This window comes from Tursiops truncatus, chromosome 11 (genome assembly GCF_011762595.2).
Source record: "Tursiops truncatus isolate mTurTru1 chromosome 11, mTurTru1.mat.Y, whole genome shotgun sequence".
NCBI classification, from domain to species: Eukaryota; Metazoa; Chordata; class Mammalia; order Artiodactyla; family Delphinidae; genus Tursiops; species Tursiops truncatus.
The window spans coordinates 58,176,273-58,204,099 of record NC_047044.1 but is presented as its reverse complement, the minus strand read 5'-3'; the positions used below and the strand labels follow the sequence as shown (position 1 = coordinate 58,204,099).

Sequence of the window (27,827 nt, the reverse complement as noted above, 5' to 3'; positions counted from 1 at the left end):
AAAAATAAAACACACACATAAATTTAAAAATAAAGAAGTACATGCCCCTCCCCACAGTCTCTTTCTTTATCCAGGGGCTGGCTCAGCCCCTCCATGTAAACCCAGAAGCTTCCTATTCCCTCTATTCAGCTGGAGCTTTTACAGGGCCTGGGTCTTCAGTTCAACAGGTTCCCCTGTGCCCTCTGGTTGTCCGTTGGATTCACTGGGCCTGGCACCCTTGAGAATAGACAGTCTCTCAGAAACACTCTTGAGCCGGGGGAAGAGGAGAAAGTCATAAAGGAGACTGCCCAGGCCTGCTCCAATGATTGGGCCCACCCAGTACACCTGCAGGAAGAGGAAAGGAATAATCAGGTTTGGGGAGGGGACCAAGAGCAAGGCTGCTCTTTTTCCAACCCCATTGTTGTAAAACACACATCCTGCACTTGGCAATTACAGCTGGGCACTATTTAAGTAGAAATCAGTGTTTGTTTGTTTATTTTAAAACTTTAGACTCCTGCACTGCCTGCACCACAGAACTTACCATTTCTTTTCCGACTCATTAAATTATACCTTTATCCCACACATTCTTAGCACATGTATATTCTATTTTTTGCTATAAGTTTGTACTAGTTTCCATATTGCTTTGAGAATTTCTTTTTAATTGTGGTAAAATACACATAACATGAAATTTACCATCTTAACCATTTCTAACTGTACAGTTCAGTAGTGTTAAGTATATACATGTTGTTGTGCAGCCCATCTCCAGAACTTTTTCATCTTGCAAAACTGAAATTCTATACCTATTAAACAACTCCCCATTTCCCCCTCTCCCCAGCCCCTGTTACCTACCATTTTGCTTTGTTTCAATAAATTTGACTACTCTAAATACCTTGTATAGGTAGAATTATATAATATGTGTCTTTTTCTTTTCTTTTATCTTTTTTTTTGGCTGCTTCTGGGTCTTTTGCTGCCTGTGGGCTTTCTCTAGTTGCAGAACTTGTGGGACCTCTCTAGTTGCAGAGAGCGGGGGCTATTCTTCATTGCGGTGTGTGGGCTTCTCATCGTGGTGGCTTCTCTTGTTGTGGAGTATGGGCTCTGGGCGCACGGGCTTCAGTAGTTGTGGCTCGCAGGCTCTAGAGCGCAGGCTCAGCAGTTGTGGCGTATGGGCTTAGTTGCTCCGCGGCATGTGGGATCTTCCCGGACCAGGGCTCGAATCCGTGTTCCCTGCATGGCAGGCAGATTCTTAACCACTGCGCCACCAGGGAAGTCCCCAATATGTGTCTTTTTCTGATTGGATTATTTCACTGAGCATAATGTCCTGAAGGTTCCTTCATGTTGTATATAGCATGTATAGAATTTGCTTCTTTTTGAAGGCTGAATACTATTTTATTGTATGTATATACTACATTTTGTTTATCCATTCATCTGTGAGGGACACGTGGATTGCTTCCACATTTTGGCTCCTGTAAATAATGCTGCCATGAAAATGGGTGTACAACTCTGAAAAATTTTTTGAATTATTTCCATACGTTTAGCTGGTATATGGCCAAACAACACAAAAATAGCCAATTTTTATTGAGGACTTATTCCATATCAGATTCTGTGCTAAATATTTCACACATATAATTTTCACGTTTATTTCTCATAACATCCCATTTTGTAGTTAAGGAAACTGAGATGCAGAATGATTGAGTTATTTGTCATGGTCACACATGAAGCTAATAAAGTGCGAGAACTGGGGTGAAGCCCAGGCCCATTTGTGCTCATACATATCCTGGTCTCTGAGAGTAGAAGCTTCTGTCTTCCCGATCAGTATTCTGTCCTCTTAGCTCCTAGTTTGGAATCCAGTGAATACTTAGTAAAAATCCCTAACTAACTAGTGAAGGAACAATATGAACAAGAGCCTATCTTTCTAGCAAAATAATGAATCCTGCTCACACAGGCATGCAAACTCTGTGCAGCCCCCTTAGCTGAGTGTTGGTAGAGCAGTCAACACATCCAGATGGAAAGCAGGAACCAAACCTGGGAACCTGCAGTCCACACCCATGCAGGAGGGCCTCAGGATCTTGCCCTTCTCCTCTCACTCACCCAGTGGTTGGTGAAGTTTCTGGTAAGAATGGCAGGAGCAAAGGAGCGGGCAGGGTTCATGCCTGCACCAGTATAATACATCTGCAAAAGACACAGTTGTAACTGAGACACTTCCCGCCCACTCCACCCTGGCTTCTCTCCCACCACCCACCTGCCCACCAAGGGTTGGCACCTTGCCTCCAGCCAGCAGCAAGTAGGGGAGAACAACCTGCATGGAAGTCCCACAGTGGGGTGAAGTCACTAATGCCCCATCTGGGGACAGACTATGGATCCCCCGGCAAAACCCACATCTACCCATGACGCATGCCTTTCCTCCTTGGGGTCAAGAAGGACTAGATAAAGCCATCACAAGAGAGGAGAATAGGGACTTCCCTGGCAGTCCAGTGGTTAAGACTCCGCGCTCTCAATGCAGGGGCACGGGTTTGATCCTTGGTGTGGGCAAGAAGAATGCTTAAAAGTCGACAAAGGCTTGGGGGACCGGGAATCCTTAAACAAGAGTTGCTCCCCTCTCCTGCTTACCCCAAAGAGGTGCCCCAGGGTGAGGGAGAAGCCAACGGCCAGGGCCACGGAGCCCAGGCGGCCATTCCGCCTCTCGTCGTATGTGGCAAAGATGCAGAGCACGAACTGGAGCGTCAGGAAGATCTCCACTATGGTGGCCTGGCCCACACTCACCCCAGGGTGCAACTGGGCAAAGGAAGAAGAAGGGGGGCAGTGCATTAGGGCTGCCACAGCCTTACCTACTCAAGGCTTCCCCGGCAGGTACCCCCTTACGGCATCCATTCCATGGAGAGGAAGGATAATACAACCTCTTTCATAGTAATTGTATTTGCTCCTTAATTTCTCCTAATAATACTCCTTCATAGTAGAAATAAATGTACCCACTAATATGGATGAGGAAACTGAGGCCCCATAAGGTAAAATAAGTTTCTTCAAGAACCTGCAGGAGTTGGAAGAAAAGCTGGGACCTGAACTCAGGTCCAGGGCTCTATGACTTCCTTATCCCTCCACAGCACCTGTGATCCTCCCCACCCTGAACACACACACACACACACACACACACACACACACACACACACTGTCCCAGACCCCTGGGGAACTGATCTACCTGCACTTCAGGAAGGAAGTCAGGGCACCAGGTTCCCCCAGCCCCACTCAGCCAACCATTACCGTGTTAAGTGCTAGGTTTCCTCGGACGGCAGTCGGGGTAACACTGTACAGCACGGCAGCCCCAGCCACGGCCCCCAGGAGTTGGGCTGCCATGTAGCAGAAGGCACGGAGCAGGGACATCTGGGAGCCCACAAGGAAGGCAAAAGTGACTGCAGGATTGACATGGGCTCCACTGATGTGGCCCACAGCCTGCACCAGTGTAGCCAGGGCCAGGCCAAAGGCCAAAGCCACCTGCAAGATATGCAGTGGTCCAGGGGCCCAACGCAGTGAGGCCCCTAGCCCGAAGAAGACATAGAAGAGGGTGGCAAAGAACTCAGCAGATATGGCCCTCCAGAAGGAGGCTGACCGCAGTTCCCACATGGCACGGGGGATAGGCACAATGCCTGGGTCCCTGATACCCCCCTGGCCTGATCTGGATGGACAGCCCCCTTTATAGAGGACTTTTAATCCCTGGGAGGGGCAGGCTGAGGTGGCTGGCCCAGCCTCTTAACCCCTTCACAGCTGCAGGGGGCTGGGACCACTCTTGTGCATCCGATAAAGCTGCTGCATTTTCCCCTCCCTCCTCAATTGGGAGATGAGCACAGCCATGGGTGTGAGGGTGGGGATAGGGTCAGGGCTTATGTCAGGCTCTGAGAGAAAAGGACTAAGAACAGGGAAACTGGAGGAATCTGTCTTTCTCAAGTCAAAGTTGGGGTTCATAGTCCTGACTGACATCTATATTAGAACATTCCTCAACTCTGCTTGGGAGGTTAGTGAAGCTGAGTTCACTTCATGGAGTATTTGACTGCTCCTGGGGGCCTCCAGGTTCCTCTGAACAAGCCGGGGTAAGGGTGGGGGTGGGGATCAAGAGTGGGGTCCAGCAGGGAAGTTGGATAGTTGAAGAGAATCCTTTAGTTCTCTGGGATTAGAGGGCCTTCTCCCATTGGCTGGTTTGGGCTGGAATCTGTGGACCCTGCAGCTCTGGGACAGAATAGTTCTGCTGCGTCTGGCTTTCTCTGAGCCCGGGTTCCCTCCCCCTGACCCATGCCAGCACCTCCCTTTCCAAACCCTCAGCCTGGCCTTTTATTTTTATTATCTGTCTATCTATCTATCCATTTATTTTTACCACACCGCACAGCTTGCAGGGTCTTAGTTCCCAGACCAGGAATTGAACCTATGCCCCCTGCAGTGGAAGCTTGGAATCCTAACCACTGGACCGGACTGCCAGGGAATTCCCAGGCTGGCCTTTTAAACCACAGGGTAGAGAGCAGGAAAATGCTATCTTCCATGGATAGGCTGAGAGTGGGGTTGGGGAGCTGGGGAGGGGAAAAGGGGTGAGTAGTTAAATCTCAGACTCAGTTTGTACTTCATCTTTCCTAACTCTAAGATCGTAGCAGGAAGTACTGAGAGGAAGGAAACTGAGTCATGCCTATGAAGCAATGGGAGTGTCTAATTCCTCCTAAACTGGCTGTGATCAGGACACTGGAGTCCTAAACCTCTATGCCTAGGGAAAGGTCTGGGGGTGTGGGTATCTGGGGAAGCAGGCTGGTCAAGGAGAGAGGAAAGGACAAGATGAGGAAGAAAAGCTTGGGGAAAGAGGTTCAGTTGTGGACAGGCTTAGTGAGGGACTTGGGATGTAGAGATGGGGGCTATGTGGTGGCGGAGAAGGCAGAATGGGACACACTGATAGGCTCCACCATCTCCACATCGTGGCAAGTCACAGAGATCACAAGCTGTTCCCGTGTGAAACACCGGAATTGGGAGTCACATATAGGCTATTGAGAAGGGGATGTCATGAACAAAGGACTATTCTGTGCACTTGAAATCCATAAAGAATAGCAGTAACAACAAAAATCCTGGCTTTACCACTTTCTAGGTGGGGAAGTTACCCCACTAGATACAAACTCCAGGAGGGCAGGGACTTGTCGATTTGCATGCAAACCCCATGCTTGACACACAGTATGCAGTAAATAAGTATTTGTTGAATAAATTAATGTAAGCTCTCTGAGCCTCAGTTTTCTCTGGATCAAATAAGGTAATGTAGGTACAAGCCCAGGATGGTGCCTGGCACAGAACAAAGCACTTAATAAATTGGAGCCATTTGATGAGGGTTTTATCAACAGGAACCATTAACCCTATAGCCTCTTATAGTAAGGAATAGAAGGGCAAAGAGCAGCTAATTTGGTGCCCTTGTAGACACCAAATAAAATGGTTAAATTTCCTTATTTGGAGCTACCAACCTCTCTCCTTCACTCTTTTAAAAAATTAATTAATTAATTAATTTTGGCTGTGTCAGGTCTTCGTTGCTGTGCAACAGGCTTTCTCTAGTTGCTGCGAGTGGGGGCTACTCCTTGTTACGGTGCGCGGGCTTCTCATTGCGGTGGCTTCTCTTGTTGCGGAGCACGGGCCCTAGGCACCCAGGCTCAGTAGTTGTGGCACGTGTGCTCCATAGTTGTGGCTCACGGGCTCTAGAGCACAGGCTCAGTAGTTGTGGCACACGGGCTTAGTTGCTCCATGGCATGTGGCATCTTCCCAGACCAGGGCTCAAACCTCTGTCCCCTGCATTGGCAGGCAGATTCTTAACCACTGCGCCACCAGGGAAGTCTGTCCCCTTTACTCTTTATCAGATGTTGATAAGAACCCCATGGAGAACTGAACCCCAGCCCATTTCCCTTCACATCAGCCTCCCTACTTAGCTGAATGCCAAACTTTCAAACTAGGGATGAGCTCTCAAAAGTGCACATGAATTTTTGCATATCTTTACATGTAATTAGCATACACAATGTTTTCTATTAGCCTAGCCTCCTGAAGGAAAAAAAAAAAAAAGCTGTGTCTCCTTTGAGGAATGGAACCCAGCCTTCCCCAAGACTGCTGCTTGGTATGGGTGGGGTTCTTATCTATGCCAGTACTCCAGAAGTCACTGAGAAACCCACTGCCAGACTGCCTGGTCTACCTGCTGGTGAGCCACGGCAAACTGGAAAGTGGAGAAGAACTTCATGCCTTGGCCCTGGCCTATATAGCTCCTCTTGCTCATCTGGAAGGGACCAGAGATGCTAAGACCAGGGGTGGAGGACACATACATCCCTCCCACTGGCCCACAGCTCCCACCATCTATCCACAAAGGCAGCTTTGAGCAGAATCTGCAGCAAGTCACCCAAATTCCTGAGCTGCTGAACCTGACTCGTTGGCCTATTGCATCGTATTGAGTGGCTTAATGAGAGGATGCACAGAGCAGGGCTGCCCCCTCTTTTGTTCATTCCGTAAAGTCCTAGCCATCCACCCTCCTTAACTACCTAATGTCGTCCTACTCAGGGAGAGGGGCTGCTGCTTACCTGAGAGACCAGCTAGGCTGCAGTCACCCATGGCAGTACCAGGTAGAGGAGGACTGAGGCCAGGATGGCTGCTGTGTCTGGGCCAGAACATAGGATACCCGCTGGAAAGGGTCAAGCCATTGGGCCCAGAACAGTGCCAGTGGCAGGGCCGGATTTGTCTGGGCCCCACTGACCTCATCAAAAACCTGTGCCAGGCTCACCACTACCAGCCCTCCAGGCAGGGGGTGAGAGACTGTGCCTGACACGGAGCTCCCACTGGGGCATGATGCCCTAAGGACAAACCCCATAAAGATCAGGGTATCCAGGCCTTCAGCCAATACCTCTCTCCAAAACCGCCGGCTCTGTAGGTCTTGGGGGAGAGGAAGAAGGGAAGGCGGCAAGATCATGCTGTCTTCTCCCCACTGTTCTCCCACCCCTCTCCTCCTTAACCTCTCTCTGTCCCCATCCCCTTTAACAAACTCTCCCAACCAGGCCTCAGCCTCTTCATTCTGTACCTACTGACCCCCAACCACCTGTTGTGAAAGGAAGGAAGAAGGACTAAGAGACAGAATAAGGAAGTGATCAGAGAATAAGGCCCCCTTGGTTGGACTGGGATTTATTTTATTTTTTGTTTTACTATTTTTTAAAATTATGAGGCAAAATATTTTTATATTTATTTATTTCCTTTATTTTCTTGGTTGCGTTGGGTCTTACTTGTGGCACGCGGGATCTTCATTGCAGCATGAGGGATCTTTTGTTGTGTCGCGTGGGCTTCTCTCTAGTTGTGGCATGCGGGCTCCAGGGCCCGTGGGCTCTGTAGTTTGAGGCACGTGGGCTCTCTCGCTGAGGCTTGCGAGCTCAGTAGTTGTGGCGCGGACTTAGTTGCCCTGCGGCATATGGGATCTTAGTTTCCCAACCAGGGATCAAACAAGCGTCCCCTGCATTGGAAGGCGGATTCTTTACCACTGGACCACCAGGGAAGTCCCTGGATTGGAATTTAATGGCAGAGAAGATGAAATGTCTTGGCTTCAATGGGAGAAGGATGGAGTCTATAGAAAAAGATGGTGGTTCCTCCTCTCTCCAGGAATCTGACCTCCCAGGTCACCATTTTGCCAGCCTGGTCTGGAGTCTCTGTTGGGTGTCCTGCTCCAGTTTGGAGACTGCTATTCTAGGCCTAGGTGGGTGGAGTTGGGAGATGAGGAACAGTTGTTTCAGGTACTGGAGAAAGAGGCAGCCAGAGAGATGAGAGCTCTGCTCCTGTGTCAGGGAACATCCCTCATCTCCTTCCTTCAGCCAATACAGAGGAGCCTCATCCCTCAACCTGCTACCCCTAACCCCAGTCACTGCCCTTCCCAAGGCAGCCTTCGACATTTGTACTCACACATTCTCACACCTAGGCATCCACTCTCCCCAACCTCGGCGCTTCTCTCTCCTACCAAGCTTTTCTTCCTCCTTAGCCCTTCAACCCCAGCCTCACTGAGTGAGGGGCTGGAGCTTGTAATGGCTTCAGTCAACCAGAGGTACTCACAGTGAAAGGAGAGACTCATTCTTTCACTCCCTAATCATCTCTATGAACCTGGGTTTCAGGAGCCAGAGAGGTAAAGAGGAAAGCTAATGTGTGGATCTGGAAGACAATGAAAAGAATTCCGGGGAAGGGGAGGTAAGGCCATTCCCATCCCTCACCAGAAACAAAGTCAACCAGTGAGAAAGTACCAATGCTGAAAGAGCACTTGGGCCACTGGAATGGGCAACGGAAAGCACCTGTGAGGAATTGCCTGGGAGTGCAGGGGATTCTTGGGGTCAGCACTCGGGATCACCCAGGACACACCCTAGTTCATCTTTGGCTTCTTTTCTGGCTAGTTCGTTCACTTTTTTGCTACCACTCTACTCTACTCTTGTATTTGGGGCTCTTTTCAAGGATTGCCAACGAAGTTTACTTCTAGATTCTCCACCTTTCTCTCTCTGGCCTTAAGTAAACATATAAACATTTTTGAAGTTTTTTCCACTAGGAACTGCAGAAATGGATAAAAGGGATTTGTAAAGTAAGAAACTTGGGGTAGTTACAGAGTTATTTTAAGTCTTACTGGCTTGTGGTAGTAAACATCCTGGAGTCTCATCTAGCTCTACACTTGATTTATCTCTTGGTTACTAACCATCAGCCTTTCAACCTATTTATATTCCTGGAGCTAGTGATCCTAAGTTTACTCCCCTCTTCAATAAAGAAGGCCCGATTTCTGTCCCATAGAGGTGCCATAGGAAGCATAATCCACACTACTAGGGATCAAGTGAGTCTATAAAGCTTAGGGACTCTTCAGGCAGAGCTACTGGTCTTGCTTCATTTCTCCACAGTGGGTCCCATGTGATTACCCACTACCTTTCTGAAGCTACTCCCTAGCCAGCCTGTAACACCAGGACCTAAAGAATAACCCAAGTTTGAGTTCCATAAAAACATCTACTGACCATACAGGATTGTACGAGGATCAGATGAGATATGCCCAAGCAATATACACAAGTTGGCTGCCTTAAAGTATAAATGAACTGATTCATGAACTAATCTGATATAAACATGATTTATGATTTAGTATCGACCACCCTAACAATTACAACGTGGTTGAACAGCGATATGGTCCTGAGGGGCTGGGTGGCCATCCATCTCTGCTTCTACCATGTGGAATCTCTATCCCAGCCTCATATTTAGAGTGCCAGGTCAGCATGTAACCCAACTCCATTGTGTGGACAGTTTCACTAGGACAAAGGCTGCAGCATAGCACAAGCTAGCAGCCCCTTTGGCTAGCTCCTGATGGCCCCCCTTCTCTCACTTTCTCTGGTTATGCTTTGCTGACTGCTGACTCCTGGCAAAGCCCAGAACAATCACCAAGCTCTGAGTGCATCATCCCTCTCCCACTCATAGCACTTAGAAAAGACCAGGGCCCCCACATGTTAGAAATGGGGTAATCCAAGAAATAAAGAGTAAACACACTGGCCTATCCTGTCCTTTCCTCCTTCACTACTTTCTTTCCTGTGGAGTCAGATACAACTCCAAGCCAGGCAGACCAATGCTCACTATGGGTCAGGTCCTGTTCCAAGCACTTTATATGTGTTATCTCAGATACTGGTATTCCCTTGGATTGCACCTTCAGTTTATTCCCTAATTACTCTAGTTTACATCCTCTCCTTGGATGACTTCATCTAAGTCATCTCCTCCCTTGAAATTTATATCCATATATCTATGGAATGGTTTACCTACTTGGGTATCCCACTGACCACAAATTCAGCCTGTCCAAAACTGAACTAATTATTTTCCCCCATCCAAACATGCTTTTCCTTCTGTATCCCCTCATTAAGTCAGAAACCTATGTATCAATTTTCCTTCCCCCATCCTCTCACTCCCATCTAACAGTCACCAAAGTTCTATCAGTTCTACCTCTTGGATAGCTGAACCCACACCATGTCCCACCTAACTCTAGTGGCCTTGGACCCTGCTTAACAGTTTCTAGTCTCATCCCCTCCAATTCATTCTCCATGCTGCTGCCAGCCTGACGTTTGTAAAAGTACCTGTAATTTGTCACTTCCCTGTGTTCCCTTCAACAGCTTGTGAATGTCTGAAAGACACTCTTATCAGGGCATACATGACTCTTCATCATCCAGCCTCAACTTTTCTAACTGCTCTCCTCATCTCCTTAGCATGAAACTCCAGCAATACTGTGCTCCTTGTTGTTCCTCAAACACCCACTCTGCTTCATAACCCAGTGCTTTAGTCTAAGCTGTTCCCTGTAACTTGAATGTCTCTTCCTCTTTCTTCTGTCAGGTAAAATTCTATCACTTCCTAATTATTATGCATGGAAATGTTAAAGAGCTAATTACTTGTTCATTAGCAACGAGGCAGGTAAATCATCAGAATGAGGGTGAGTTTATCAGATGGATAGTCAGTCTGTTAAAGTGAAATAATGCAAGCGATGACAGTTAAGACACTATACCCTGAGCAGGGAATAAAGTAATAGAGTTGTGTCTAAGTGACAGTGTAAGGAATGTGCAGTGATTGCTTCAGCTCTCAGGACCAAGTGGAACCGAGGGAGAAATCCTACAGAAACAGTCCTGGAACTCTTCTCTCATTACTACCAAAATGCAAAGTATTGACAGAGCAGGACTTTACTGAAGGAAATGTCATCTTCACGCCTTTCCTCCCAGGATTGAAAAGAATAGAAACCTCTCTTCTCACATACTAAGTAGGATGAAAAGGCTGGACCAGGCTGACCCCTGGTGGAAGGAATGAGCTATTGCATGCAAGAATCAGCACAAAACTTCCTTTTTAAAATTTTTAAATTATTTTTAAAATATTTATTTATTTGGCAGCATCGGCTCTTAGCTGCGGCATGCAGGATCTTAGTTGCGGCCTGCGGAATCTTTCGTTGTGGCACGTGGGCTCTCTAGCTGCGGCACACGGTCTTAGTTGCCGCATGGCATGTGGGATCTTAGTTCCTTGACCAAGGATTACTCCCGTGTCCCCTGCATTGGAAGGCAGATTCTTAACCCCTGGACCACCAGGGAAGTCCCAAAACTGCTTCATTTATTCATTCAAAAATAGTGGACTTCCATGGTGGCGCAGTGGTTAAGAATCTACCTGCCAAAGCAGGGGACACGGGTTCGAGCTCTGGTCCGGGAAGATCCCACATGCCGCGGAGCCTGCTCGGCAACAAGAGAAGCCACTAAAAAGAGAAGCCCGCGCACCGCAACGAAGAGTAGCCCCCATTCACCACAACTAGATAATGCCCAAGCGTCCAGCAACGAAGACCCAACGCAGCCCAAAATAAATAAATTTATTAAAAAGAAAAAAAAATTCACAACCTAATGATGAGGTAGGTAGCTACCTCTTTAAATGTTCCCACAGCAGCACTGGGGAGAAGGTAAGACCAGTTAGAAAGCCAGTGCAGCAGTCCAGGGTAAAAATAATGTGATAGGGATTTAATAACAATCAGATATGTGAAGTGAGGGAAACAAAGAAGTGAAGGGCTTCCAGGTTTCTGGCCTGGGCAAAGGGCTGGTTGTGGGTTGCAGTTCACCAGTCTGTGTAGAAAAACGAAATTAGCTTTAGACATGTTAAATTTGAGGTGAATGGAGGACATTCAGGTAGAAATGTCCAATAAGCTTTTGGATATACAGATCTGGAACTCAGGAGAGAAATATGGAGTAAAGATTTTGAGAGTTCTCCAATAGGTGATAGTGGATTCTGCCTTCGGGGAGAAGGCATTAGATGAAATCTTAAGCAAACTCGGGTTCCTCCACCTGAGAAAACCAAATATTGAGTTAAACCTTCCATTGCCAGTCCTGAAAACACAAAACCAACACTTATTTATTAGAACAACTGCCACTTACCCAGTGACTGCTATTTGTCAAGATGTATCCTAGGTAATTCTCTCGTTTAATTTTTACTACGGTCTGACGGCTAGACATTTTTGTTTTACAAATAAGAACATTAAGGCTCACAGAAGTTAAGTGATTTGCCCAGTCACACAGAGGAGCCGGGTTCGAATAATACAATTATTGTTTAATTCTGAAATCTATACCTTTAACCATCTTGTTACCCCATCTTTCTAAACGTCCTATTTAGTTAAAACGTGAACAGCATTCCTCTCCGCGGAAAAATTGAATAAACTGTTCCGAACGCAACCAGAACAGAATTCACTAAAATGGCGGCTCCCTGCGGGGCGCTGGCTCTCTTACGTCATCACACTGCGCTGCTGCCTCTCGCGCACAAAGTGCCAGGAGAGCAGGCGGGCAGATGGAGGGGTCTCAGCCAGTGCGGAGGGGGGCGGGGCGGGGCGGGGGGCGGGGCGGGGCGGGGGGCGTGCCCTGTTCATCCGTGGCGTAAGATGGCGCTGCCCTTTGGTCGTTCGCTGTGCTTGAGCCGTTGGGGAGCCAAACGATTGGGGGTTGCCGCCGTAGATGCCCGCAGAGGTAGGATTATATCATTTTACTCTCTTTTACTTCCAAAATAGTTTCCGTCTGTTATTCCTGGAGCCCGCTCGGAGAAACAACTCCAGCCCCTTCGACTCATTCCTCCTCCCCCACCGCGTTGGTCTTGAGATTCCAAACCTGGGACACTCTCTGGTTTCTTTAAATTCCAGGGCTTCCCCAGTCCGAGTTTTTCGGATCCTTGGGCTGCCCATACTAAAGCGCCCCCATTCTCTTACCCGCTTGACGTTCCGACTCTTCCGTGTTTCCTCGTGATCTCTTGACTGCCTGTTTCAGATCGGAATATGTACGTCACTGGTTCTAGAGTTCTAGCGTACGTCATTATCCAGCCTCTTTGCTCTGCCCGCAGGCGTCAGTTTCAAACTGGAAGAAAAGACCGCTCACAGCAGCCTGGCACTCTTCAAAGGTGACACAGGTGTCAAATACGGCATGGTGGGATTGGAGCCCACAAAATTGGCCCCGAATGTGGAGCGCTTCCGGGAGTGGGCAGTGGTGCTGGCAGACACAGCGGTTACCAGTGGCAGGCACTACTGGGAGGTGACAGTGAAGCGCTCCCAGCAATTCCGGATAGGAGTGGCAGACGTGGATATTTCCCGGGATAGCTGCATCGGTGTTGACGATCGTTCCTGGGTGTTCATCTATGCTCAGCGCAAGTGGCACACCATGTTGGCCAACGAGAAAGCCCCTATTGAGGGCATTGGGCAGCCAGAGAAGGTGGGGCTGCTGCTGGAGTATGAGGCCCAGAAGCTGAGTCTGGTGGATGTGAGCCGGGTTGCTGTGGTCCACACACTACAGACAGATTTCCAGGGTCCAGTGGTGCCTGCTTTTGCCCTTTGGGATGGAGAGCTGCTGACCCATTCGGGGCTTGAGGTGCCTGAAGGCCTCTAGTATGTCCATCACTGGAGTCCCTAATCACGCTCTTGGCCAGCCTCCTGATCCAAGTGTCTGAAACCTTTTAACTGTGCCCCAAGCAACTGCTAGCTCCCACAATTCAGTGATGGATCCTCTGTGCAATATCTGTCAGCTTCCTCTCCCCTACCTTGTGAAAGCTAGGCATACAGCTACCCTCTCCCCTCCCCCAGACTATTGCCAATTTCCTAGGCTACCATGAATGTACTTTCTCTGACTTGCTTCCTTCAGTCTCTCTGCCTCCCTGTGCCCAGGACTTTCTCAGACTGTATTCAGTCCTAGGGTCTTACTTTTCAGCTTTGTTTGAATTTATTCATCACTGTGCTACTTCTCCTTCCCTTTGCCCACATGTAACCTGTTTGTTTTGGGGGCTCTACCGAATCTCTCCAGAGTAAATCCTTTCTACCTCTGGCTGGAGGAGTGGTGCAGTGAATGACTTTGCCCTTTCTGTACAGCACGTACAGAGTCTGGGCTCTGGCTCCCTCAGGTAGTGCTTTATTGACTGTGTCAGAAGGAGAACAGAGCCCTCCTTGCCTAATACCTCAGTGTTACAGACTCTCAGCCCCAGACAGCTGCAGCTCTCCTCACCCTGAGTCCATCTGCCTTAATTTGCACACCTCTGACACTTGGTCAATCTGTTGCAATCATTGGACCAGTTACAACCATGACCAAAGGGGAAGAGACATGTGGGGATTAGTACTAGAAACTTTATTCTTGAGAGGTTCCATCTTCATTTCTGCTATAGTTGTAACTTGCAGAGGGAGGAGGGAGGCCTGAAGTCTTGCACAATCCATTTTGGGGCCTGTTCAGACCCAAGCACTTGTCCCCACTTAGAGCAGAATACACTTAGCCTAAAGCAGTATTTGGGATTGAAGAGAACCTAGTGGCGTGAGTATATATGTGAAATATGTATTCTTTGGGCTCTGTATGACCCTGTGGTTCCATCTTACTCTACCTTTATGATGGTGATGCAGCTGGATGGCCCTGGGGGAGAAAGAGAAGGACTGGGTCTAGCAAAAATAATAATTTGTGTAATTAAAGTTTATTTGAGCACAAAATACTTCCTCTGTCTATAAAATTGCTGTTAGCAGTAGCAGCACCTCCTGGTCAAGGGGGGCAGATCTCTCCAGACGACTAAAGCCTGGTGCATAGCTCCTCTCTTTCTCTGTGGATATATACATGTGCGTGGTGGCTAGAGCCCCTTACCAGAGTATCTCTCTCTCATAATGGCTTCTTCAGAGAGAGGAAGAGGGGACCTGCGTGAAGACCTGGGATGATCTGGAGTGGGCTAAGCCATTAGGCTGTCCCTTAAAGAAGCCCACAATCTTCATGGATAGCTCTACTGCAGGAGTCCACAAAGGCACTTCTCTATACTCTGTCTGCCAAGGGAATGGGGTATTTTGACTCTCACTGAAAGCACTGCCCCCCCCGCCCCCCCCCCCCACCACCACTGAAGCAGTGCGGCCCTCTGTAGCATGTTTGGTGGTTATATGTTAAGTGTGTGGCCAGCTCGTGCTTCTCTTATGCAGGGACTGTGCATGCCCCATGCTCACACCATGCTCTCTAAGTTCTCTTTGGACAGGGCCTCAGCTGTTGCTTCAGCCTGAGTCTCAGATGGTGTGTATGAGTCCTGGTAATCTTGGAGCAGTTTAACCACCTCCAGGTGGTTGAACTGCACAGCATCATCCAGGGGGATGTTGCCCCACCTGAGAGGAGGAACAAAGACCATGATCAGGCAAAGAAGACATCAAGAGTGCCCTGGTTATATACATAACTGTGGTGGCTGGAGGGCCGTGGTGGAGAAGCTGCTGCCCACCTCCCTTCCCCCCACTTTCAGCTTAATCCTACTCACCTGTCCTTGACAAAAGGATTCACTTTGCAAGCCTCAATAAGGAATTTAACAACTTCAGTGTGTCCTAGGAATACAGGCAGAAGGAAAATGAGAGGGTATAGATCCTGACCCTTTTGGTGTTAACGTTAGTACAGACCCTTGGCAGCTGGAGTCTGAACTAAAAGGGGAGGGGGGAAAGGCCTCTTCCCATTTTCGCTCCCTGCAGCACCCAATAAGAGCCTGCAAACTGAAGCACAGCTGGACAAAACTAGTTGCTGCCCTTGTAACCTTGAGGGCACATACAATGGGGGGTACTCTTGGTAGAAAAGAAAGGTCTTAGGATCTGCTTCCTCTCTTATTTAACCTTCAGATACCTTCAGCTGCAGCAACATGCAGGGCTGTGCGGGAGTCATAGTCTTTCTGTTCCATGTCCATGGCTGACAAGGCAAACCTGAGAGGAGTGGAAAGTAGCTGGAGTTACCCAGATCAGCCTAGAATCACTGGTATCCTTTCTGAAGTGGGGTCAGACTGGATGAGTTCCAGAAAAAGCAAAACAGAGCTTATACCAAGATCTGTAGACCGTGTACAGTCTGTGTTCTCTATCCAGATGAGACTGTTACTCCTACGTCAGAGAGATGGGAGTGTGATGGTTCCAGAAACATCACTGCCTACCTGTAGTAGGTGCCCAGTACATATTTGTTGATGTTGGTAATCCATTTGAGGCAGGGTCCTTACCAGCCTCCTAGGACTCTGCTTTTAACACCCAGGTTAATCATAACGGTGGCTACCATTAATTAAGTTCTTATCACATGGCAGTCACTGTACTTTTTTAAAAAAACTCATTTAAATGTAGTCTCTGACCATTCAGTCTGACTCTAAGGCTGAAGCACTTAACTATATTGCTATGTTGACGGCTAATGAGATCTCTGACCAGGAGTATTTTATTGTGTTTATTTGGTCAGAGTAGAAGTACCTTCGAAGAGCTGAGACATCTCCACTATAGGCAGCAAATAACAGGTTCACCACAGTTTTGTTCTGGAAAACAAATCATACCCACCTGAGATTAACTGTGACTTTGAACCCACCCATGCCTAGCTCTACCCTGTCGCCCTCCCCCATGGATGCTTAGCCAAGGGTTTTACTGAAGTGTTACGGAATATTGTCTTCTGAAATAGTCTTACAAGCCACCTGGGGTTTTCCTTACCCGAACTTCTCCTCCTTCACGCCGTGGGTCTAATTTCCGAGCGCAGTGCCTCAGGTTGTCATAGTTGTGGAAATTGAAGAGAGATACCAACTTCTAGGATTGTAAGGCAAAAAGATTGTTTACTTCCTCCCTGCACTTAGTAGGAGCTCAAAATTGCTTTATTTTCTCATTCAAAAATATTAAGTACTATATGCAAAGTGACTTACTTGGCAGAAGCTGACACCCCTATAGCTGTTCCCCAGCTTGTCCAGGGGAGGTGATAGACACATCATTCCCATGATATTGGGCACCACCAGGAGGATGGCTCCTGACACAGCTGACTTGGCTGGCAGGCCCACCTTGGGGACAAAGTTGGAACTGTGGATGAGCAAGAGGTGCCCCAAGTCTGTGTTAACAAGTTAGTCTATCCCAAATGACTTCATGGGCAAGGCCACAGCCATCTCAACCTATTGGCTTGTTAATTAGCTTTTCTTACTCCTGTCCTCCCCTGCCCCCTCTTAAATTTATGGCTTCAGTAAGGAAATATTTACTGAGTATCTACTCTGTGCCTGATGATGTGCTAGGACTAGGACAAGGTCTCTCAGTTAACTTACATTCTGGTGGTAGGACAGAGACAATAAATAGGTAAACAAACAAATAGACAAAAATAATCACAACTTATAATAACATGTTAGGAAAAAAGGAGGGTGCTGTGATAGAGAATGATGTGGGAGGGAGAGCCCAGTGGAGAGAGGGTGGTCAGAAAAGCCTCTCTTTGGAAGTGACATCCTGTATGAGACCTGGAAGAGAATCACCAGCCATGTGAGGGGCGGCAGAGGAGTGGTTCTGAAGTTGCACTGTCATGTGTTTATGTGTTTGAGGGACTTACTGTGTTTGACAAACTCCCCTAAGGATTCTTGGCCTAATTGCCCGGCTGGAAGTTAGTGAGTGAGAGGCAGGAACAGGTGTCCACCTCTCCACCTTCAGAGACTCGGTGTCCCCTTTTCTTGGCTCTGGGCTCATGGCAAATGGATGGCAGGGCCAGAAGCACTCACATGGAAAGCAAACTGGCCCGAGAGGTCATACATGCCGCAGGAGTGCATGAGGCTGAGGGTGTTGCGCACTGCTTCAGCGCTCAGCACGCTCTCGCCTGTGATGGGGCAGATCCCGCCATTGGCCAGGGTGGCTGCCATGACACTGCCTGATTCACAGGTCACCTCCACGGAGCACAGCTGTGGAGACGAGGCAGAGGTGAGGGTCCGGTGTGGACCTGAATGCTGTGCTCTGAGGTGTAGAGCAATGTTCTTGACATCCTGATCCTTCAGTAAGTTCCCCTGGTGTTTCTGAAGGATGCCAGAACCACTGGAGATGAGTATCCCTCTTGTGGGTCAGAGCAAGGAAGGCAGTGTGTCCCATTCCCTTGGCGCTGGGCTGAAGGGCGGCATCTGCTTACCTGGAAGTAGAGATCCAGGGCAGCCATCATGTCCACCCCTTTAGGAAAGCACTGCAAGGAAGAAGAGGGGAGAGCGTTTCTCAGGCCATCAGCAGCCCCTGTCACACTGCCAGGACCTCAGCCGAAGTCCCCAGCCCCCATCGCCCTTCCACCAGCCACAGAATTCCCAGGGACTGGGACCGGCCTCTCCCAGTTACCTTCTTTTCCTTTAGATAATAGCCGATGGCATAATTCCGATCCCCTGTTTCCTTCTCTGACTGGAATCTGAAGCAAACACCCAATTTAGTACTTGACATTTGAGGGGTGGGTGTGAGGAGAAGGGGGAAAAATACCTTCCCTGAGAGAGACAGAACTAGATCACACATGTCAAACTAAATCAGCCCCTTTATTAATTCTCACACTTACAATGGAGAAAACTTCTGAACCTGAGAAAGCACTGGGTCCAGCTTTATTGTAAAGTGTGAAAAACAAAACCAAACCCAAAATGATCTAGTCATTTAGTCTAGGAAAATGAGGTTTTTGGCTTTGAGAGACTTGGCAAGAGAGGGCCCAGGTGCAAACTCTCACACTGTCTTTCTCATTAAGTACCAAATAGAAATGGAACAGATCCTTTTACAAAGCAAACAAATGTCCATGAAGGGGCTCAGAGGAAGCTGAAAGGCCAAGGTTCCCCTGGGATTTCTTCTTCCTAAGATTCTATCCTCCTCCTCCATTCCCCGCCCCCCACATACGTATACACACACACACTCAAACACACATCCCCACACACATTCAGCCAATCCCGTGAACAGGGCCTTACGTGGCATTGCTGAAACCCATGTATTCATTCCCAGCCATTTTATTCAGATACTGCAAGACCTGGAAGAGAAAAAGGGGCATGGGAGGCACCCCATGCGTAAGGACCCCTAGTAAACACATAGGCTGATTAACCCTTCTGCACTCCTCAGTCCTTATCCCAGCAGGGACTTCAGGAGGCTTTCTTCCCTCATGCCAGCAGATTCCTACACCTCTGGAAATAAGGCTTCTAGTATGGGCTGGTACACCATCAAAGTGGGGTTAGAGCCAGGCACTGGGGCAGCTGGAATGGACAACATGCCATGGAGAAAAGCAGCCAGGGGCTGAGCAGTGAGGGAACTTACAAAATCAAACTTCTCTGCTTTGTTACAGTCCATCTGCAAGGAGACAAAAAGAGATATCAGTATTCTAAGCCTAGGAGGATGACAGGGAGGGTCAGAAGGATGTAGTGGAGATAAAGTGTTAGACCGGTTTTGCTACTGGGTGTGTGTTGCATTTTACAATTTTTTTTTTTTTAACAACTGAGACTTTTTTATATCCATGCATACCTAGTGATCTTAAAAAACAAATCATTTAGATTTTATTATCAGGTAATGAGTACAGATAAGCTCACCCCAGCTATGAGTCTCACCCATCCCTGAGTCTCACTCTCATTTCCATTCTCAATGCCAACCATCATCCCTGACTCCCACTTTCATTTTCCTGATTCCAATCCTGTTCCCAAGCCCCACCCCTATTCCTGGTCCCCATCCTCATTCCTTACACCCCAGGCTGGAGGCTTCCTCTATCCTACCCCTGACTCCCATGGCCATTTCCAAGACTGGAGTGAGTGATGGGAATGGGAGGACGGTGTGTGTTGCATACATTATAATATTCAATTATATCAATTATATTGATAACTGAAATAAAGCTAAAGATTTTAGCTAAGAGTCAAGTCAGTAGGGCCTGTTTAGATGGGAATGGGATGAGGCAGGCCCCAGATACAGGGCTGTAGATAGAGCTATCCCGGAGCAAGGGGAGAGCCTGAGCCTGGTCCATCCCCCTCCCCCCACCCCACAATTGCTTCCTGTACTCGTCAGCTATAGTGTCAACACCACAGGGACTCTGACACTTGGGTCCCTGGGGGGAGGGTTCCTAACACCACCTTCCCCAGGAAGGTTTGTGATTGGCTCTGGATTGTTGCTGCCCACACTGCTCTCAGGTTCTTGCTCAAGCCCTGGGAGACCTACAGCTGACAGGCTGGCCAGACACCCTTGCTCAAGGCCAACTCACAGCTCCAGGTGACGTGAATAGCTGCCCTGTTCTGGCCATTCACCCTTCTTTCCATGTGTCCCTCACCCACAAGTGGCCAATCAGTACCTAACAGAGCTGTCCTCCCCCTGTGTGTGGCATTTGGTCCTTCGTGCTAGGCTGGGGTCAGGACCTGCTCACTTCCCTCAGAGCCAGGAAGCTCTGGGCTCCAGACTCATGGGTAGGAGCTGGGATACAGTTCCATTTACTAACATCCTCAGCATAATTTGTGAGTCCCTGCTGTGTCTTCACTGCCTCCTGGGCACCCTCAAAGGAATCAAGTCCCCACCAATCTCCCTGGAGAGACAGGCAGATACGAGGGATATAGGAACAAGGGGGTTTAGAGAACAGTACCTTCCAGAAGGCTAGGGTGGCACTGACCTTGATCAGGGAGCTCACAACAATGGCACCAGCATTGACCATGGGGTTATGGGGGATTCCTGGGGAAATACAAACCACCCAGAGTCTTACCAGCCACTGAGCAAAACCTTTACCGCCTGCCCACTCTGTAGGGTAAATGGGAAAGATCTCTTTGCTGGGGAGGATGGAGTGACAGAGCTGATCAGGAAGGGCAGAGAAACACACACCCTTGGGAGGAGGGTAGGGTAAGAAGGGGGCATCTGTGAGTCTGGTCTGAGCCCAGGGAGTGCTCACCTTCCTCATTGAGGGAGAGCTTATTGTAGCGCAGGCCGCTGGGCTCCTTGCCCACGAACTTGTGCACGTAGTCAGTGCCTAGGGTGCTTATGGAGATGGCATAGGTGAGGGGCTTCACACAGGACTGCAGGCAGAAGGGGATCTTTGTGTGGCCCACGGAGTGCCTGGAGGCAAGCAGGTGCCATGAAAGGGGTCGGACTATGCTCTGCCCGTGTGCCCTGCCTCCCCTTCCTCACCCAGCATCTCACCGCTGACCGTCCACAGTGCACAGGGAGACGCCCCACAGATCTGGATTTGACTTGGCCAGCTGAGGGATGTAGGCCGCCACCTGGGTATGAGTGGGTAGAGAAAACAGACAGGATGAAGACATGGATGTGGAGAGGGGGAACAGAGCTGAGGTTCGGGTCAGGAGAATCTTTTAGATAAAAGCTAAAATTCTGTCTTCTGCAAGACAAACAGGGTTCCCTCCTGCCTGTTGTTCCTAGAGACACCCAAGCCTTAAGTCCTAGAAGGCCTTGTATTTCTGCAGCCCCACTCCTATAGAGATGGCAGTAAAGCCCATAGAAGGTATAAAGAGAATTCTGGGGTCAGCTTCCCTTTTCTGCTCTTAGGCTTAATTACCCTGTAGGTCTCTTTCAAAGTTCTATTGAATCCTTATGTCAGCTGTCTCCATAAAAACTTCAGATTCCCTCACCTGTTCTAGAAATCACAGGTAAAATACATAAAGCCCTTGTCCCCATTTTTAGAGGTTCTGCTTCTCATCACTCATCCACTGGATTCCCAGCCCCAGGAAATCTCTGAGAAGCAAGGTATATCTGGTCCAGAGCCCTTGCCCATCCCTCAGTCCCCTGGCCCTCACTTTGCCTCCAGTGAGCTCTTTGGCATCCTCAAAGATGCGGTCCACATGGCTCGTGAACTCCTCAAAATCAGGAATGACGAACTTCTTTCGGAATGCCTGGGTCAGGAGCACAATGTTCCTGCTCACACACCTGGATCCCAGACACGATTGGGTTAGGGGGCTGGAGAGATGCAGCTGTGACTCACTCTGGAGCCATGGAAGTTGGGAATGAAGAAAGTGTGAGTGGTCATTGGGTTTGGGACCAACAGCTGTGTAACCTTTGGCATATCACTTGATCTTTCTGGGTCTTAAGTTTCTATGCCTCTAAAATGAGGGGTTGTAATGATATGTAAAGATATTCCAAGACACAGTGTCTTGGGATAGGAGAAAAAATAAATACCTGAATAATATGTATGGTAGGTCATCTTTATATTTTAAATCTTAAATTATACAAGTATGTTTACATATATTCCTATATATATATGTAAATGCTTAGGACATTATCTAGAAGATATCTACTAATCTGTTAACAACGTTTACTTCTGGGAAAAGGGACAGGGATGGGGAGAGAGGGAAAGGAGAACATGTATTTCTCTGTTGCTTGAACTTTTACAATATGTATAGGCATATATATGTGTTACTTGTGTAATAAATAAGTAATAAAGTTGAGGGGTTGAATTATCCAATCCCCAGTATCCCTTCCTGCTGTCAAAGTCTGTGTCCAAAGAACTGCTTTGAGAGCAGTGCCCTTGTTTCCGGGGCCCTCACTTTCGGAAGAGATCTCGGTCCAAGAGGCCACCACTGCTGGTCTCTCGAACCATGCGGCGCATCTGGCTCATGCAGTCCCGGAGCCGGGGATCTGACGTCTGCAGTCCAGTGGCCTTCAGTGCCTTCAGGGGAAAGGAGCCTGGTAAGGTCAGCTACAAGGACAATAATCTAATCCTAATCATTTTTCCCAATGGATAACAATTAACTCAACCCCAACTACTACAACAGGTGGAAGAAATGGGTTTGCAGACCAAGAAAGGATGGAATATAACAGTTTTGAAGGCTAATAGGGGTTTCCTGCCCTTTTTCATCAAGGCAGCTGGTTTCTGAACCCCTTGGGTCAAAGTCGCAAACCAAAAAGATGGGCTGAGTCAGAGGGTTGAATCATCCCACCTGGGGCAGGGATGGGATTGCCTCATCAGCCTAGGTATCTGCTATCATCAGCTATTCTTCATCCTCATGAAGCAACCCATTAGCTGCCCTGTACTTGTCCTACCTTCCTTTCCCCAGTTTCCAGAGATCCTAAGGGATCAGTGTTCTGAGCAGGTAGAGAGGAACTTACAGTAGTGAACTTGTGGATAGGGATTCGTTCCTGTCCCTCAGCAATAGTGTAGAAGAGCAGATCACCCAGACGGGACAGCATGCCACTCTCTGACGAATCACTGTTTGGGGGCAAACACAGGGGAGGAGGACAGGAACCTGAGAACTCCTCCCTGCTCCTCCTCCTAGAACAAGGGCTTAGCAGCAGGTAGGTGTCCTCAGTCTACACCTTCTCCCTGAACCATCTGATCTACCCCTATAATTCCAACCTTCACATCGGTCCTGAGAAGTCTTAAATCCTATTCTCTTTCTTTTGTTCCTAAACTTCAGACATTTATTTCTAGTTGCCTTCTAAATACTTCCATTTCTAGATATCCCATAGGCACTGCAGACTCAACATGTCCAAGCCTGAGATCATCTTGCCTCCCTCCCTCTGCTCCTCCTCTTGTGATTCCCATTTGGATTAATAGTGTTACCACTTACCCGGGGGCGGGGGCAAGCCGGAAATGTGGAATCATTTGGATAATTCCCATACCTTACATTCATAACCAACATTGGATGAATCTACCTCCATAATGTCTCTCAAATCCACCCTCTTTTCTTCTCTTCCCCTGTGCTAGCATGGTGTTGTAGAAAGAACCAGTTTGCCTTTAATAGCTGTGATCTTAATATGGATAGTAAGTCAGGTTATTTAATAAAGCTGAACCTGTTTCCTCATCCCTAAAATGAGGGTTTAACATCTGCTTCACATGGGTGATGTGAGGTTTAATTTAAATGCCATTCCATGAAAAACCATCTTTCACAAAGTAGATGCTCAGTAGCTCCTTGTTGTCTGTTACCTATCTGCTCCTACACTCTCTTGACTTGCAACCCACCTTCCACAATGTGCCAGTTATCTTTCTAAAACTCAAATATCATTTCTCTACTCAAAAACCTTTGATAGCTCCCCAGTGCCTACAAAATAAGTTCTTATTCCTTGGTATGGCATTCAAGGCTCTTTAAAACCTGTCAATATTCCTTTCCTATTCTCCACTATGCCCCCATACTCCAGTTATGCCAGGTAATAAATAGGTGGCCTAGGCACTGTCAGGCTTCCTGGCCCTTGTTGTTTACACTGAAACTTCTGCATGGAAAGACCTTTTCCTCCTTCACCTGCACAGTCCTGCTTATCCCTCAAGGTCCAGATCAAATGTTACTAACTCTGTAAAGCCTTTCCCAAACTTCTTGATTTTGCTTATGCTGCTGGTATGACACAACATACCATCTTATTGACAGAAGACAATCTCCCTTGCTCCACTGTTATGTCTTCGTGTTTTATACATCTTTGTCTTCCTAGAACTGAGCAAAGTCCCTAGCACACTACGGATCTTCAATAAAGAATCACCAAGTTACATTTCTAGGAATACCCCTGTTCCCTAAAGTATCTCTCTCACTGGATTATAGCACCTAAAAATACAGGTACTAAAGATTTTTGATCTTCAAGATTTCTTCTATTAATATGTTAACAGATTTAGAGGAATTATTTTATCAGCTCATTCCAAATATGATAACTATGAGATTAGACCCTTCAAAACCCTTAGATCCAACAATTTGACTTCCAGGTATTTACCATATAAGTGTATTCACGTACCTACAAGGTAACATATTCACAGTCATTCATTGCATTGTTAGTAATAGTAACACTGGAAACAACCTAAATGTGCATCAACAGGGAACTGGTTAGGTAAATTAGGGTATATTCATATGATGGAATATTATGCAATGTAGAAAAAAGAAATGAGGGCGTGCTTTAAGTATTGATATGGAATGATCTTTAAGATGTAATATTAACTAAAAGAAGAAAGCTGTAGAACAGCGTTTATAGTATATGGTACTATTTATGCTTAAAAGGGAACATATATATGTATGTTTTTTCAGGCACAAAATATTTCTGGAAGGATATATAAGAAACCGGTAAGACTGATTTAGCTCCCTCTAGGGAGATGAAGCAGGTGCTGGGCAAAAGAAGCAAGAGGGATGCTTCCCACTACATATCTTTTTATATATTTTGAATTTTGAATCATACAAATATGTACATTTTACCTAATGGATATGATATATTGATATATGATGAATATATTATCTATTGAAACAATGCATTTAAAAATAAAAAGCCTCTCAAGGAACTTGGTATAGACTAGGCATGTGTGTGTTTTGGGCCAGGAGGAATACCAGGAGAGGGGGAAGTTCTTCTGTTTCTGAAGAAATCCAGTTGTTATAATGAGGCTGGTGCCTATAGGGAGGAAAGGATCCATGTGGTGGCAGAGGAAGGGAGGAAAAAGCTATCTGAGGAATAACTCAAGAAGGAAAGTACGCAGGAATATTTTGAGGCCAGGTCTCCTTGCCTGGAAAATGAAGGAAGACAGGAAACAATGCCACACGGCTGAATGTATCACAAGCATTTAAAAAAAAATTGCATACCCTTTGACCAAGATATGGATTGATCTGCAAGATAATGTTGGGGGTGGGGTAAGGTGCAGAATAATATGTATAGTATGATACCATTTGTAAAAAGTGGAAATAATATCATCATATATTTGCTGATATATGCATAAAATATCTCTAGAAGGTTATACAAAATATCAGTGACATGTCTCTGGGGAGCAAAATTTCCTAGGAATTTAAGAAATAATTGAACAAGTGCATAAGAATATGGAGTAACCAAATTGAAGACTGGTTAAATAAACTGATACCTCATACAATGGAATCTTAAAATGGCAAAATGGCATTAAGATGACATTAAGATGACATCATGCATGCCCACATTAAATCATATTAACAGCTGTTCATAAATGGGAAATATAGGCTACCAAAGAATAAGAATACTATGATCCTATTTTTGTTCAATTTTATATATACATATAGAGTATATATATGGGTTTAAATCATGGATAGATATTAAATATGGATATATGGTTCCCTCTAATATTGGGATCTTGATTTTCTTCTTGATACTCTATTTACCTGGTTCTTTAATAATTAGAAATAAAGTTAAATATTAAAGAAACAAAACAGTAACCTAAATAACAGGGCATTTTCTCTTTGCTGCCCTCCTTATCCACCAAGAACACTTCCCCTCATGGTGTCACACTCCCAGAACCCATCCCCCTCCATGCCCTCAACTCCTGCCCAAAGGAGCATTGGTCCAAGGCCTTTACCAAGAAGTCCCTGGGAGCACAGGCAGCAATAGGCAAGAGGATTAAGGTTCCTAAAAACAATTCCAATTGTAAATCAACTATAGGCCAATTAAAACAGCAACAACAAAACAAACCACTTCCATCACCTGACACTACAGGGTAAGGAAGGGTGTGTGTGGAGGAACCAGGGATGCTTCTTGCTCCCCATCCCACAGAAGGTGTGAGGGTGAGGGAGGTTAAGCCTTTTCTCTAACCCACCACCATTTCTCCCAAGGTGATTATTTGGGAAAAGTCAGGATGGAGAGTAGACCAGGAGAGAGAGGGTTTATTCTTTAAAATTTAAACATTTTGTGTCTCCTTGAGAAGAGGCTGATGGAAAAGTACAGCATAATAATAATTCTCATTAATAATAAATAGATAATACCTTATTGGATGTTACCTATCCAGGACAGGGACTCCAGTGGTGGTGAGGTAGAGGACAGAGCAGTCTGTCTGGCTACTTTAATTATGGTGTGCATGTCTTTCTGAATGTCATCAGTAGATATCAATGACAAGGGAGATGGTCCATTTCCTGTTCCTGCTATAAAAAAGCAGGGGCTACTTGGATAGTGTCTATGTTGGCTTCTGGAGAGGACAAAATTCCCTGCTCAGCTCCGTTTCTGCGTCTCGAAGAAGCTCAGCCACCAAGTGTTCCAGGGTGGTGGGGGAGAGAGGTGCAGCCTCTCGGGCAGAGTAAGAACGCAAGGGAAGAGAACCCCTTAAATCAGGGAGCCGCCTGAGCAGCACATAAAACGGCTCTGACTGGCTCTGGTTTGGGAGATCTGCGTCTTATGATTCTCCCCCCCCCCATTATAAAGATTTTCCTCCTTCAAAAACCAATCGGAGAACCACCCTTATTCTACAGATTAGGGAGCCCTGATAACGTACACACCCAACACATACGCAAGTATCTGCGCACCAGTAACACACGAGCATCACACACGCCGAAACACAGATCGACCACACACAGACCCAAGAACACTGGGACTCTAGGCAGGCTGTTCTATACCCACGCATCCCCTAATATACACACGAGGACAGGGGAGAGAAGGAGGATTAGGATGGGCGGTGCGCACACAGCCCTGCACTCAGACACGCGCACCAAGCAACACTCCGCACCCACCTGCGCTCCCAATTAAGTACGCACCTTGGACAGGCACCATCCCGAGGACCGACCTGCCCAAACGCCTTGCCGGGCGGACGGCACGTTACCGCCCGAGCGCGGCGGACCCAAAGCCCCAAATCTAAAGGAAAAGGCATCGCAGGCCAGTAAGCGAGGAGAGGAGAAGGGAGATGCGAAGCGCTCCTTGAGGAAGGGGACTCGGAAGCTAGTGGGAACGACAGTGAGAGTGCCTGTCCTCTGCCCCTGTCCCGCGAGCCTTACTGATCCTGATGCTGCGGCTGGTGGCTGTGTGGCGTCTCCCTGCCCTGCGCCGCGGCCTCACTGAGGTGGTGCCAGACGCCCCCGCCAAGGAGGGGGCTCCGGCTCAGGTGACCCCAGCCTCCCCGCCGGCAGTAACTGCCGGCCCCGCTCAGCGCATTCTGCAGAGCCTTGATGGAGCGCATCCCCCCAGCGCGCCGCCCGCTCGGCCAGAGCTCCCAGGGCTTCTGAGCGGTGGTCGGAGGGAGGGGCGGAGGAAACGCGGACCACGTGGGGCGAGCTAAGCAACGGAATGCCGGACCTGCGGGGTGGAGAGGTGAGACCCGGTAGGTGGGGTTGGAGCAGGAGGAGGGGCCGGTCCCTACAAGGCTCGGTACACTGCCAGGTGCACCCAATCCTCGCCTAGACAAGGCGTCGATGTGGAGTGCACGCGATAGGGAACACAGAGCGCAGGGTGTCTAGTGGCTGGTGAG

The 27,827-nt window shown here is 47.7% G+C and overlaps 3 protein-coding genes across 5 annotated transcripts; 1 reads left to right on the top strand and 2 right to left on the bottom strand.

The window, feature by feature from the left end:
• On the bottom strand, positions 1 to 12,381 carry MIP (major intrinsic protein of lens fiber). The gene is made up of 4 exons (XM_004312012.4): positions 3,235 to 12,381; positions 2,587 to 2,751; positions 2,068 to 2,148; positions 1 to 324 (listed from the first exon to the last, which is right to left on the bottom strand). The coding sequence occupies exons 1-4, from the start codon at positions 3,592 to 3,594 to the stop codon at positions 139 to 141; spliced, it is 792 nt and encodes a 263-aa protein (XP_004312060.1). The 5' UTR covers positions 3,595 to 12,381; the 3' UTR covers positions 1 to 138.
• Positions 12,370 to 14,464, top strand: SPRYD4 (SPRY domain containing 4). Its single transcript, XM_004312013.4, has 2 exons — positions 12,370 to 12,479; positions 12,847 to 14,464. Exons 1-2 carry the CDS (start codon positions 12,395 to 12,397, stop codon positions 13,383 to 13,385), a joined length of 624 nt encoding a protein of 207 aa, XP_004312061.3. The 5' UTR covers positions 12,370 to 12,394; the 3' UTR covers positions 13,386 to 14,464.
• On the bottom strand, positions 13,697 to 27,765 carry GLS2 (glutaminase 2). 3 transcript variants are annotated; one of them, XM_033866455.2, is made up of 18 exons: positions 27,358 to 27,765; positions 22,781 to 22,880; positions 22,219 to 22,340; positions 21,472 to 21,601; positions 20,861 to 20,940; positions 20,613 to 20,776; positions 20,340 to 20,398; positions 19,013 to 19,045; positions 18,673 to 18,731; positions 18,071 to 18,137; positions 17,874 to 17,924; positions 17,476 to 17,652; positions 16,648 to 16,779; positions 16,442 to 16,534; positions 16,211 to 16,272; positions 15,612 to 15,688; positions 15,259 to 15,322; positions 13,697 to 15,112 (listed from the first exon to the last, which is right to left on the bottom strand). In XM_033866455.2, the coding sequence occupies exons 1-18, from the start codon at positions 27,537 to 27,539 to the stop codon at positions 14,956 to 14,958; spliced, it is 1,809 nt and encodes a 602-aa protein (XP_033722346.1). In that variant the 5' UTR covers positions 27,540 to 27,765; the 3' UTR covers positions 13,697 to 14,955. The 3 variants fall into 3 exon arrangements, with proteins under 3 accessions (XP_033722346.1, XP_073644595.1, XP_033722347.1); XM_073788494.1 differs by lacking the exon at positions 27,358 to 27,765 and adding an exon at positions 26,359 to 27,098; XM_033866456.2 differs by lacking the exons at positions 20,613 to 20,776; positions 22,781 to 22,880; positions 27,358 to 27,765 and having other exon boundaries at positions 22,219 to 22,568.
• Positions 27,766 to 27,827: the final 62 nt, after the last annotated feature.